A 12,198-nucleotide genomic window follows, 5' to 3' on the forward strand; every position below is an offset into this window, starting at 1 on the left:
ATATGAAAGAAGTGAGTTCTGGCCCAGAACAACCTTTTCTACAGTGGAAATACACGGAACGGTTCGAGAACGGACACAAACCGGGAACCCGTACGTACCGCGACCTCTGTTCTCTGTGCTTGCGCTTGCACTTCGTGTGCACTGCACGCAAACAGGGCGCAAGTTCTTTCCGTTCCTGCACTTAAATAGTTTTTAATCACATTAATATGCGAACACAGGAATCGTTAAGCAGAATCGAAATGCACGCGTCTTATTGAATACCCGGTTCTTAGAAATTCTCTGTGCTTGCGCTTGCACTTCGTGTGCACTGCACGCAAACAGGGCGCAAGTTCTTTCCGTTCCTGCACTTAAATAGTTTTTAATCACATTAATATGCGAACACAGGAATCGTTAAGCAGAATCGAAATGCACGCGTCTTATTGAATACCCGGTTCTTGGAAATTTGGAACGGTTCTAAAATGGAACCGGTTTTCGATACCCAAACCTACTAATCATAGAACACTGTTGATTCGCTCTTAGTACTGCAAAATTTCAGCTTTTCAACCTTTCTAAGGTCTGTATAATTTATTACATGCCTTTTTAAAATACAGACAGAACAGAAAAAATCACATGGCTTCAAGTCAATTTTTTATGTGTTTATCCTGTTTTCATAAAACACTGCCTGGGTGCAGTTAAATGTTTGCTTCTTGCATTAAAGCAGCAGCTTCTGTCCCTATAAATGAACTTTGTGGTTATTGGGTTCTCAAGGGTCTATATTAAAATGGTGAAGGATTGCAAGACTAATTTAAAATGTTTTCAATTTCAGGAATGTTTAATAGGAGAAGTGACTGTTTTTTTCTGTCTGTGTCTGTTTGATACGACAGCACGCATTAACAATGTGTATCTGACACTTATCAGTGTTAGAGAACAGTTTCTGCATTTTCAAACAGCCATTATACAGTCCAGAGCCACATAAAATTTAATTAAAAGCCAGCTGCTCCGACACTGATATTGTGACAGAAATTAGATATTTTTCAAGCCTGTCGAATCAAATCAGTTTTTTTTGATTGTTTTCATTGAGCCCGTCTCAATTTTCTAGGTGTATAATGATCTATTTATAGTGGTTTCAGACTCTCAGAGAGTTTGTTGAAAATTGCATGCCAGAATCACTTTCTGAATCAATCTGCTCTGATTCAACAATCCAATTCATGGCAATTAAATAGATGCCAAGCGCTGAATAGGATGCAGAACTGTTACATTCTGCCAAAGATACAGTTTTTGAGCATAAATTGTACGTGATTTTTATGTTATCATGTAATGAATGTAAAGGTAGTGTCTTTATGTTTTTAATCACGACTTGTCATGTAGTCATTTAGCCAACGTGATCTCATGATAATTCGTATGTATTTTACGTAAAATGTGGTTCTATAAAATGTACATTTACTCACGTTTTTACAGGTACTAAAACATACAATACTGACGTATTTTCGGCATTTAAACGTACAAAACTGACGTAACGTTATTGACGACACCTAAAAATTAATCCTTATGAATATCGCGGCATTAATTTTATTATTAGTTGTTTTCAGTTGTCATATCAATTACCTTGTTTTCAATTGTAATATTAAATTGATTACTCGTTTACTTAATATGAAATGATCAAATTTAGTTTTGTGTGATTTCTGCTGCCAGCTCGTTTCCAAGAATAGGCCTACATAATGTTAAACAAGACTTCACTTTAAACCTTAAAATAAATAACATTTATGCAATCATTTAACCTTTACTTGTCATGTAATGTGTACTTTGTTTGCCATGGGTCACAAAAGGCATTTTCTCCAACATGCTGTGACTGACAATAGAACTATAAAATACACCAAAAACGCAACATAATTACGAAATGACATTTTTTTATTCGTGCTATTCCTGTAATCCAAATCTTCAGAATCCATACGACTGCGAGGAACAGACCCAAATCCAAGCCTTTATTCGACCATCTTCATCTCCATCCCGAGCACGCGCTCTTTACAAATTCAAATGTTGCCACTTCAAACGACAGGTTTTATGGCAGGATAATCGAACGCTTATTGGCTCTTGCCTGCATTTGTCACAGATTGCAACATGCCGTGTTTCTTTTGAGGTGTGTTTGAATGATGCGAGACGCCTTCACGAGTGGATCGGGAAAATAATCTGGTTAATATTTTCAGCAATTAACAACATAAATTATGCTCTGCACCCCACACAAACCTACTGTATTCCGCCAGAGAGGACTGCGACTGCAACGCATCGTGATTTGGGTTACTTTTGGTACTGCTTTTGACATTTTTGCAATAAATAAATGATTGCGATTGCATTTATCTGTCTGTCATGTTTTTCTTATACTGTACAGAAATGTTTAGGTTTATAACTAGGAGTGGATTAGCGAATATAAAAATATTTTAATGCTATTGTTACCACAATGGTTATTTTTAGGGAAGCACCGATACTGGTATCGGTATCGGGCCCGATACTGGTCTCCTGTACTCGTACTCGTACTTGTTAAAATGCCCCGATACCAAACGCCGATACCACACAGCATGTGATAAGCGCCATATTCAGACAAAGAAACACCGACAACAGAACAACAGACAGCAGAATTACATTTTAATGGGCATAATTAAGTGTGAAAATAACCGAAGGATATACAGTCAAACTAAAAATTATTCAGAGACCAGATATAATTTTTGATATTTTTTTACTAGTGGGTGCAGGACACTATAGTTCATTTATGTCTACCAGTAAAACTGATACAAATTTGGGGCCAAAAATTCTTCAGACCGAGTCTGGGAAAAAAAACATTGAAGTTGTGGTTTTCATGAAGCTGGATGACAGCATGCCCAGGAGACTACAGGCTGTCATTAAGGCTAAGGGCTGCCCGACTAAGTATTGATAGTTGTGTAAATACTGTCATACTAACAGCTGTCTGAATAATTTTTGGTTGATTGTAATCTATTACATACCTTTCTATCAAAGTTATCTAACATTATCAAGCTGAATTTGTTCTGACACAGTTTAACTCTGAGTTCTTGTCATATTTTATTACCATTTTCTAAACTATAGTGAATAAACTGTGATAATGTGAGAAATGTTGAAGGTGTCTGAATAAATTTTGGTTTGACTGTATCTATTTGATAAATGAAGTTAACCAACTAACAATATACATACTCTTTTGGTTTCTTTACCCAATATTAAAAAAAATTACAAATGCAATAAAAATATTGGTATTGGTACTCGTATCGGCAAGTACCAAAAATAAAAGTATCGGTATCGGGCGAGTACTGGAAAAAGTGGTATCGGTGCATCCCTAGTTATTTTCCTGCATATTTCGGTCAGTTGCGTTTTATATCCTTTTATATTCGCTATAAAATGGGTAGGTTAAGGTTTGGGGGTAGGTTAAGGGGTCTAAAAATCTAAATTGCTTAATAAAATGATAAAAATGCATATTCATGGTAAAATGAGTAGGTTTAGGTTTGGGGGTAGGTTAAGGGGTCTAAAAATCTAAATCGCTCATTGATAAAATGATAAAAATGAATCGATACGAATAGCTTAATGATATAAAAGATACGTAAATATTTATACGTTTTTTAGCAAAAAATACGTAGCTATTTGAATGTTTTAAACGTTGAAATACGTCTAAATTGTACGTTTTAGCATCAATAAAAACTTACAAAAATGTACGTTTTGTGCTTGTTATTGTTACGTATTAATACCTACGTATAAAAATGAGACCAGGCTGATTTATCAGACTGTTTAATTCAGCAGTCTCCAAAGAGCAGTTAAATGAAATCACAGCGGCGCACTGAGAATCTGTCATTTCAGCTCACTTTTGAACCCAGGTTCATTAATCAAGTAGACATTGGAGATGATCAGACTAACTTTCCGGTTCATGATGGACCCCCTACCTGGATTCTAAGTGGTACCTCTTAAATAAATCCCCTAGAAATGCCCAACCACAAGACTTCTATAAAAACCATGGTCCAAAATCATTAACTCTTACAGCTTGTTTTCCAAAACCCAATTCATGATTTTGTGCAGGAAAACGCAATTAAAAATCAGTATGCCACAGCAGTATAAGTGTAGTAAGTGAGACTCACGTCACCAATGACGTTGTGATTTTTGGGACACATCGTCACTGTTAATTTGGCAATATGGGAGTGCTTCCCACAAGCGGTTCAACAATTTGAGATTCACAAACTGGAGGGAGTTGGTCAACTGATTTATCTGAAAGATTGGTGGTTTAGATAGCTAGTAGAGCCTTGGATAATCAACACGAAGAAGACACAATTGTAATAAGGTTAAAGGGGTCATATGATGCGATTTCAATTTTTCCTTTCTCTTTAGAGTGTTACAAGCTCTTGGTGCATAAAGAAGATCTGTAAAGTGTATTAACAATAGATATGCAAGAGTAAATACAACAACTAGTGATGATGATACTAATAAATGACTAGGCACTGCTAATAGATAATAGACAACTAAATATGAAGGAAGATGCTAAATAAATTGTAGAAACAAATAAATGGAGTGAACACAGAATGGCAAAATGCAATGCTGTTGAGCTGAATGTAGCAATCGAAGAGAATTCTATGGTAATGTTGCTTATGGAAACCACTTAATGGCTCTGGTGGAATTAATGATAAATAACTGCTTATTTATCTCTGAACAAATAATATAACTATTATTTGTAATGCTGACCCCAAGTAAATGTTATCTAAACAGGTTAGAAAAACATAGGCTGCAGGTATAAACTAAGCCAAGGTCTTTAGGAAAGAGGTTTGGTAAGTTTATATTTACGTTTCACGGTCGGGTGATCAATCCAGTGGTAGAGACGTCTTCCACTGGTGATGCAGACTGCGTGCAGTGGGGAGGGCACAGAGTTGCGTAGCTGTCGATGTGCTGACCTGGAGGATGCTGAACTTCTGTTGTGCCACAGGGGGTCCTTAGAGCATGGACCGGGCAGCTGGGTCATCACGGGGTCCTTTGCAGACTGGCTGCGTTGTTGAGGAGCCGTGTGTTTCAGGCAGTGTCTGCCACTGCGGAGGTCCTTTGCGGACTGGGCTGCGCTGCTTTCGGAGCGGCAAGAGTCAGATGGGGTCCGTCACTGCTGGGTCCTTTGCAACTGAAGGGCAGCCAAATGCGATAAGGAAGGTTTACTCAGGAGCTGAGTTGAACCTTAGCTGTCTTGAAATCTCTTTCCTCGTCAGGCCAGAAACTCAGAACGCTGTATCTGCTACTGTCTCTCTGGATGTACTGGAGACTCAGAACAGTGTATCTGTTATTGCCTCCTTCCACACAGCTTGGAAACACAGAACAAGGAGTGTCTTTTGGGAAGGTACTTTATCTCCTTCTGATGAGGAGGAGACTGGAATCTGGCGCCTCTCCATTCCAGAAATGTGATTGGCCTCTTGTGTCCGAGGTGGCCATGGTGTTGCCCGCCCTAGTGTGGAACTCATTTGCATATAGTAGAGTAAAAAGTTAAAAAGTGTCTTTAACATTTTACCCATGCAGTATTTCTTTAGCAAACCTCTTTCAAATTATTACCAACCTCATGGGGAGCAAAAAGAGTCCAAACATGATAGGAAACTGTTGAACTATCACTTGTTCATACCATAATATGTTAATAGGCCTGCTATTGGAATGCTAATTTTACTGTTGTTCACTACATAAGAGAGAGATATGATCGTGAGAGATGAAGCGATATGAAGTTCCTTTTAAAATGATAAACAGGTTAAAAATAGATAGTTTGTGTATTTATAATGCAGATAAAGCTGTGTTTCCAGCATCTGCATAGTTTGTGTATGTGAATGTTTATGTTTTATGAAGCATTGATCATAGAGATTCTTCTATTTTGTGTTAGTGCTCTGCTAATGTTTTTGTAGCCATATGCTGCTCCTTATGCTTTCGAATGGATCACTGAATTTTTGGAGTGACTGGAGAATAATGAAAGTGTATCTTGCTTCAAAACACAGAGAAAATGACAAAAAATGTAATGTCAAGAGATGTTTTTGTGGCTGCTAATGGAAGGCAATGGATGGTTTCTGAAATAACAAGTAAATGAGAGCTCCATTAGGCTTATTTGTGAGGCCTTTGTATCATTTTATGTCTGAACTGTTTGACCGAAGTGACCTAGTTTATCACCCCTTAATTGACGCTCTTTTTCTTCCTGTTTCCCCAGAAACCTGTTAGATCGGGACACGTTCTCCAAGTCTGATCCTTGTAAGTACTTCTCTTTTTTTCCTAGCTGAAGCACTTGTTTTTGAACCTAAAATCATTTTAAAATCTCTTTTTTTTTTTACACACATTGAAAAACTGACACGTTGTTCTCAGGTTCGGTCTCTTCCACACACCTCTTCGACTTTCTTCTGCTTTCCACACTTTGCCTGCAAATTGTCTACTCTGCTATTTCTCCAAGTTGCCTAAAACACATGCATAGAATTTGCATCACAATGTGACAGCTTTTCTTCACTATCAACTGAAATGCAGAAGTGCTTAATATATGCAGAGCATGAGCTCAGTCCCCTGAATACAAATGCTTCACGAGTCATGGGGACATTTAGACCTGTGTACAGTAAATCTCTTGCTGAAGACATGAGATTATGAAATCGAGAGCAATGGGTCAAATAGTCTGGCCACCTTTGCGATTCTAATCTTTGCAAGAAAAACATTAATTGCTTAGAGACGTTGCTCTTTCATCAAGGAAACTTAATGTTTAACATTATTAAAGTATTAGAATTCTGTTAATCTTCATTTAACCCCCATTCTCCGAAATGTTGTATGTGTAAAACTAATAACTTTGAAGTGAACCTTTTTATTTTCCTTTCAAATATTTTTGTATTGACCCAATAAAAACCTAGTAGGTAGATATTCGCTCTTTACCCTTATATTGAATCCCAAAGCAAGTGTGAACTTTTGGCTCCTCAAATACTCACAGTGAATTTCCTTTCCATTATTCATTTAGGAGTAAAATGAAGTTTGATATATGCAAGCCATGCTTTACTGTTAGCAAACATCCTGATGCTGCCCACACTGCTGAGAGTGCTGTTTAGATAAATATGTGCTGCATTTCCCTCTCAGTAACAAAACTAACACAACAAAAATTACAGCGGTGAGAAAACAGCAGTTAAGAAAGCATCTTATCATAACGATGTAGATGTTTGCACGAGCTCTGCAATTTGGCACTCCAGTAAAGTACAGTCAAGTATTTTTTTCAATTGCACTTTTTTACAAGCAATTTTACAGTACTAAAGTGTCAGTATCGCTTTCAGTTAGAATTACTAAGCAGCTCCTCAATTTGAAGCTAGGTAATGTTAAATCTTTTTATTGGTGAATGCAAGGTATTCAAAATTAGTTTTTTTAGAGTTAATGTTTTTTTTTTAAGATAATGTTGTGAATAAAATAGTTCACCTAAAAATAAAGTGTTATCACTTTTCTTGTTCCATATCCACGTCTTACAAAAGGAGATGTTGGGCAAAATGATGTGTCAGTCAGTTAATTTTTCACACAGTTAATTAAATGGTGAATGAGAATGTTTCTCTGTCTGTCATTCCATTTTGTGTGCCACATTTATTTATTTATATTGTAAAAAAAAAAAAGTGTTATTGTATAATAGTAATGTAATTGTTTGTAATTAATATTACTTAAATCAAAGCCTAATCAAAGCCTACTGATTAATCAGTGAAATAATTAATGGTTAGTCGATTAATCATTCTAATAATCAATAATTATTAATTATCAAAATAATAATTTGTTACAGCCCTACATTATATAAAATAATTTATAAATATTGTATAAGGCAAATAATTTGGCTTGTGATTTCTTCCAAAATTCTATACGCAAATTATAGAAAATTATAAAATCTATTTCACAGGAGAAAAATGTAAGCAGGAAACTCAATTTATTCTCTGTTTCATTTCATTATTGTCTATAAGAAAAATTGAGACATTAACAAAAGACCTCGTTTGTGACGTTTCTTTTCTGTGGGCTACTAAGCTTCTCATTGTTCAGCTGTTCTTCAGAGATGCATCTACAGTAACTGTAACATAAAAGCTTTTTCTTAAAAGTGAAATAGATGCTGATTTCTCTCTCTCTCTCATCTTCTCAGTGTGTGTTCTGTACACTCAGGGAGTGGAGTCTAAGCAGTGGCGTGAGGTAAGTGTCCACGTTCAGGAACAAACCTACAATCAGCTCTGACAGAGACTCCCTCATTTGCCCTAATCAGCTCTGCATATCCTCTCTATATCTCCGCCCCCTTCAGTCTCTCCGCAGCCCTCTGGTGCGCATCACTGCCCATTGATTCTCCTGTTGAATATTCATGAATCTGTCACCATGACGGTGATTGACTGTTAAGATGATTGTACACTTTCCGTTAGCGATTAGCATTAAACTCGATCTGGCTCTTAAGTTACAGGCCAATGCTTTTGTAATGCTTCCCAGCTCACTAAACATGATTTTTCACACTTAAATTGCGTTGAGCTGGAGGACCCGGCCCTTGGATTTGGCAGGTCATTGCAATCAGCTGAAAATCGGACATCCTCAGGCTATCATATCCATCACTGAGCTAGCAAAAAGACCTTGAGTATGAAAAATTGCTTTGCGGTTCTCTTTTGCAAGTCTTGGTTTGTGTTTCAGACCCTTTTAATTGAATCCCCTATTAGCGGGTGACAGTTGTTCTAGCAGGTGTTCTCAAGGCTGATGTGCATGCGTCAAAGCAGTCGTAAATGTCAGGATGTGCGCATGAGGAGCTGTAACAACTTTTTGACCCAAAATAAAACTGGTACTGGTGTCGATTTTCGTTCTTCACAGATGGTTTTGATGGAACACCTTTCTCCGACGATGAAAGACGACGGCTTACATAACACTGAGCAGGTTGCTAACTCTGATTAGCTGCGTAGACTCTTTCTCCATGCCTCTGCCCGTGCAAGATGCCTCTTGTTTGGGCATAATGCCAACCACTGTGGAAAAGAGGCAGTCAAGCTGTAAGGGATTGATAAGGATGGAGTTTTCTTTGTGCGTTTTTCCTGTCTCAGCAGGAGATTTGGGAGTATGTGTGTCTGCCTCTTTATTACTAACACAGCATAAGCGCCTTACTTTGACAGAGGGATTGTGTCCATGGTTAGGCTACTGTATCTCATATTCTTGTTTTCTTATATTTTTTCTGTATTTAATTGTTTACATATTAATAAGCAACTAACTACTGAATTTTATGTATTAAAGTGATCTTACCATGGATAATAGTATTGTCTTGAATGTATAGTAAAATTGCTGTAACACACAGTCTAGAGTAGCTTAATACTTTGAACTAAATTTTATTTTTTGGTAGTTAAGGTATAGTTCTTTAGATAAATAGTTCAGCAAAAATAAAATAATAATAATAATAATGTAACCATTTGTCGTTCCAAAAAAGCTGTATGACTTGCTTTCTTCTGTGAAAAATAAAAGAGAACATTTTGAGAAATGTCTCGGTGTTTTTTCTCTATACAGTGTAAGTAAATAGTAGCCAAAATTGTTTGGTTACCAACATTATTCCAAATCTCTTTTTTATGCTGAAAAGAAGAAAGAAATTCATTCAGGTTTGGAACAACATGAGGATGAGTAAATGTTGACTTTTATGAAGCTGAAAATGGTGTTAAACATGAATGATATGCTTCAACTACCACACTCTCAGTTTCCTGCTTCCCATATATGAGCTGCCTATGATTGCACAAACTGATGGGCAGGCGGAAAATGCATCAATGTGTTTTTCTTGGCTAGACAAAAAAATTCAACTAATAAGGGATAGTGTCATTCCAATCAAAAAATCATGTACAATACCTTTAAGATAGTTGAACATGATTTGCAGTTGTAAATATTTCAAATCTAAAGACCTATTCACACCAAGAACAACTGAACAACTTTAATGATGGTTTACTTGATAACACTTATTTTAAACGCGCTCTGCAGTAATGTTACCTGCCTCATTAAATGCTCAAGCTCTTTAAAGTTGGATGGATTCTGATTCACTGTCAATGATTTTATCAGGCATTAGCTGAAAAAAAATGTTTTTTGAAAGTGATTTCAACAATATCACTCCAGTTTTTTTTGTGTCGATATTGTTATTGCTGTGCTGCGGACTTCCCTATTCTTATGGAATTAGAACAAATAGCAAAATGTTAATCATAGTTATCTTCCTTAGTCTGGATGCTAACATAGTTATCCTTGGTGTGAATGGGCCTGAAAGGAACACTCCACTTTTTTTGGAAATAGGCTCATTTTCCAACTCCCCTAGAGTTAAACAGTTGAGTTTTACCATTTTCAAATCCATTACTCAGCGCCTGAAAATAGGCTAACTTCCGCCAACATAACCAACGTGACCACCTGCTTGCACAGGGAGCGTGCTGGGGACTGTTTTCAGGTGCTGCGTAATATCATTGCGCCTGCTACACCCATAGTACGGCAGCAAAGTTCCTTGATTATTACGCCGGAATGAGAGTATAGTTCCTAGCCATATCGGCCTAGAAAATCGCAACTTTTCATTTTCTGTTGGTCTTGGTACACGATGTAACTACAGAAGAGTCAAGTTTTAAATAGGAAAAATATCAAAACTCTTTGGTCATTTTTGAGCGAGATGCTAATTGTCTAATCAGATTCAATGATCTATGCTAAGCTGCTGTTAAAAGTGCTACCACCAGACCCTGAGATCGGCTGAATGGATTCGAAAACTGTAAAACTCAACTGTTTAACTCTGGGGGAGTTGGAAAATGAGCCTATTTTCAAAAAAAGTGGAGTGTTCCTTTAACATAAAATCTAAAGCTCTTCATGAAAAACTTCTAGAAATCCCTAATATCTTATCTGCGACTTTCTGCGATTTCTTTCCCTTGTAATATTATTGACTATTGAGTGTCAGAACACATGATAATCAGTTTCACTTAGATCTTGAAGGGTTTTTAATCGCAGTTTTAATTCAAGTAATTTTTATCAAAGTCATTGATTTTATCCTACTTTGCATAATATCATATATTGCATAATAAAGTTTTTCTGTTCTGTGCATCATAATTGGCTTAAACTTTATTTACCTGTTGTGATTTCACACTCTCGTCTCAGCATTGCTATCTACAAATGTTAGCTGCACAAATCAGACAATGTTGTGTTTTATCTTTCTCTTCTTTTCTGAATGTGACCTTGTGTTAATGCTCCTGTAGAGTTTGTTTTGCACAGTAGTGGTCTGAACAACAGGTTTCACCTCTTTTTCACTGTGCCTTGGCTGCCTCTTTAACACTCAATGGGAGGTAAAGCTTTTTCAAAAGCAGTTTGGAGATTTAAGTTGAATGTTTTTCTTTGCATCTCCTCTATCCGATGGGATTTCTGTCCAAAGGCAGTTTTGACAAAAAGGTTGAAAACCAGTGCAATACTTGCAGAATAATGCGCCATATGAAAAACCGTAAAAGGCTTTATGTGCAGCAGAAGGTTAATAGAATGATTTATAGCAGATGTAAAGTCAGACTGTGAGGTTGTATTAGCAGCAGTGCATAAAGCATTATGTTATGAATCCTAATGACTATCACAGAGCTTTGCTTGAGAATGTTCAGTCATTCCTAGCCTGTGCAATTATCAATGTTTATGGCCTTGAAATATAAATTCATCCTAATTTTTACAAATTTAAGTGTGTTATTTGTGGTTCAGGCTACGTGATTTGGAAATTGTCTTTTAATATGAAAGTTTATGCATCTTTAAACTACTGCAGAGAACATCAGACATGCCTCAGGCTGTAAGCATATATTACACTGAATGTTTGTGAGATAGTCAGTCTGTGATGTTGTGCCTTTATCATTAACAAGAGCACTGTGGGATGGTCTTTACTGTATGTTTAAATCACCTTATCATTCCCGTATCCCTCATAAGCCGTCTCCTTCATTTCTGCACGGCCAGGGTGTTGTAACACCCTTCTGGTGATGCATTTATTTATGCATTTCTCATCTGCCTCATCTTGTTTAATTATTCATGGGAAACACAATTAGCTGAGGGAGCTGCAGAGCATCCTTCAAGAATACAGTGAAAGACGACAGGCTTCTCTTCTCTTCTCTTCTCTTCTCTTCTCTTCTCTTCTCTTCTCTTCTCTTCTCTTCTCTTTTCTTGTCTTCTCTTGTCTTCTCTTCTCTTCTCTTCTCTTCTCTTCTCTTCTCTTCTCTTCTCTTCTCTTCTCTTCTCTTC

General features: G+C 36.8%; 1 protein-coding gene across 2 annotated transcripts in view; it reads left to right on the forward strand.

The window, feature by feature from the left end:
- The window catches only part of LOC107668107 (copine-5-like), a 73,247-nt gene that overhangs the window by 12,103 nt on the left and 48,946 nt on the right, over nt 1-12,198 (forward strand). For both annotated transcript variants that reach the window (XM_016459898.1, XM_016459899.1), the window contains exons 2-3: nt 6,188-6,228; nt 8,114-8,160. In XM_016459898.1, the coding sequence (XP_016315384.1) occupies nt 6,188-6,228; nt 8,114-8,160 (88 nt within the window). The remainder of the gene's footprint in view (nt 1-6,187; nt 6,229-8,113; nt 8,161-12,198) is intronic.

This window comes from Sinocyclocheilus anshuiensis, unplaced genomic scaffold, assembly GCF_001515605.1.
Source record: "Sinocyclocheilus anshuiensis isolate Anshui unplaced genomic scaffold, SAMN03320099.WGS_v1.1 scaffold1024, whole genome shotgun sequence".
NCBI classification, from domain to species: domain Eukaryota; kingdom Metazoa; phylum Chordata; class Actinopteri; order Cypriniformes; family Cyprinidae; genus Sinocyclocheilus; species Sinocyclocheilus anshuiensis.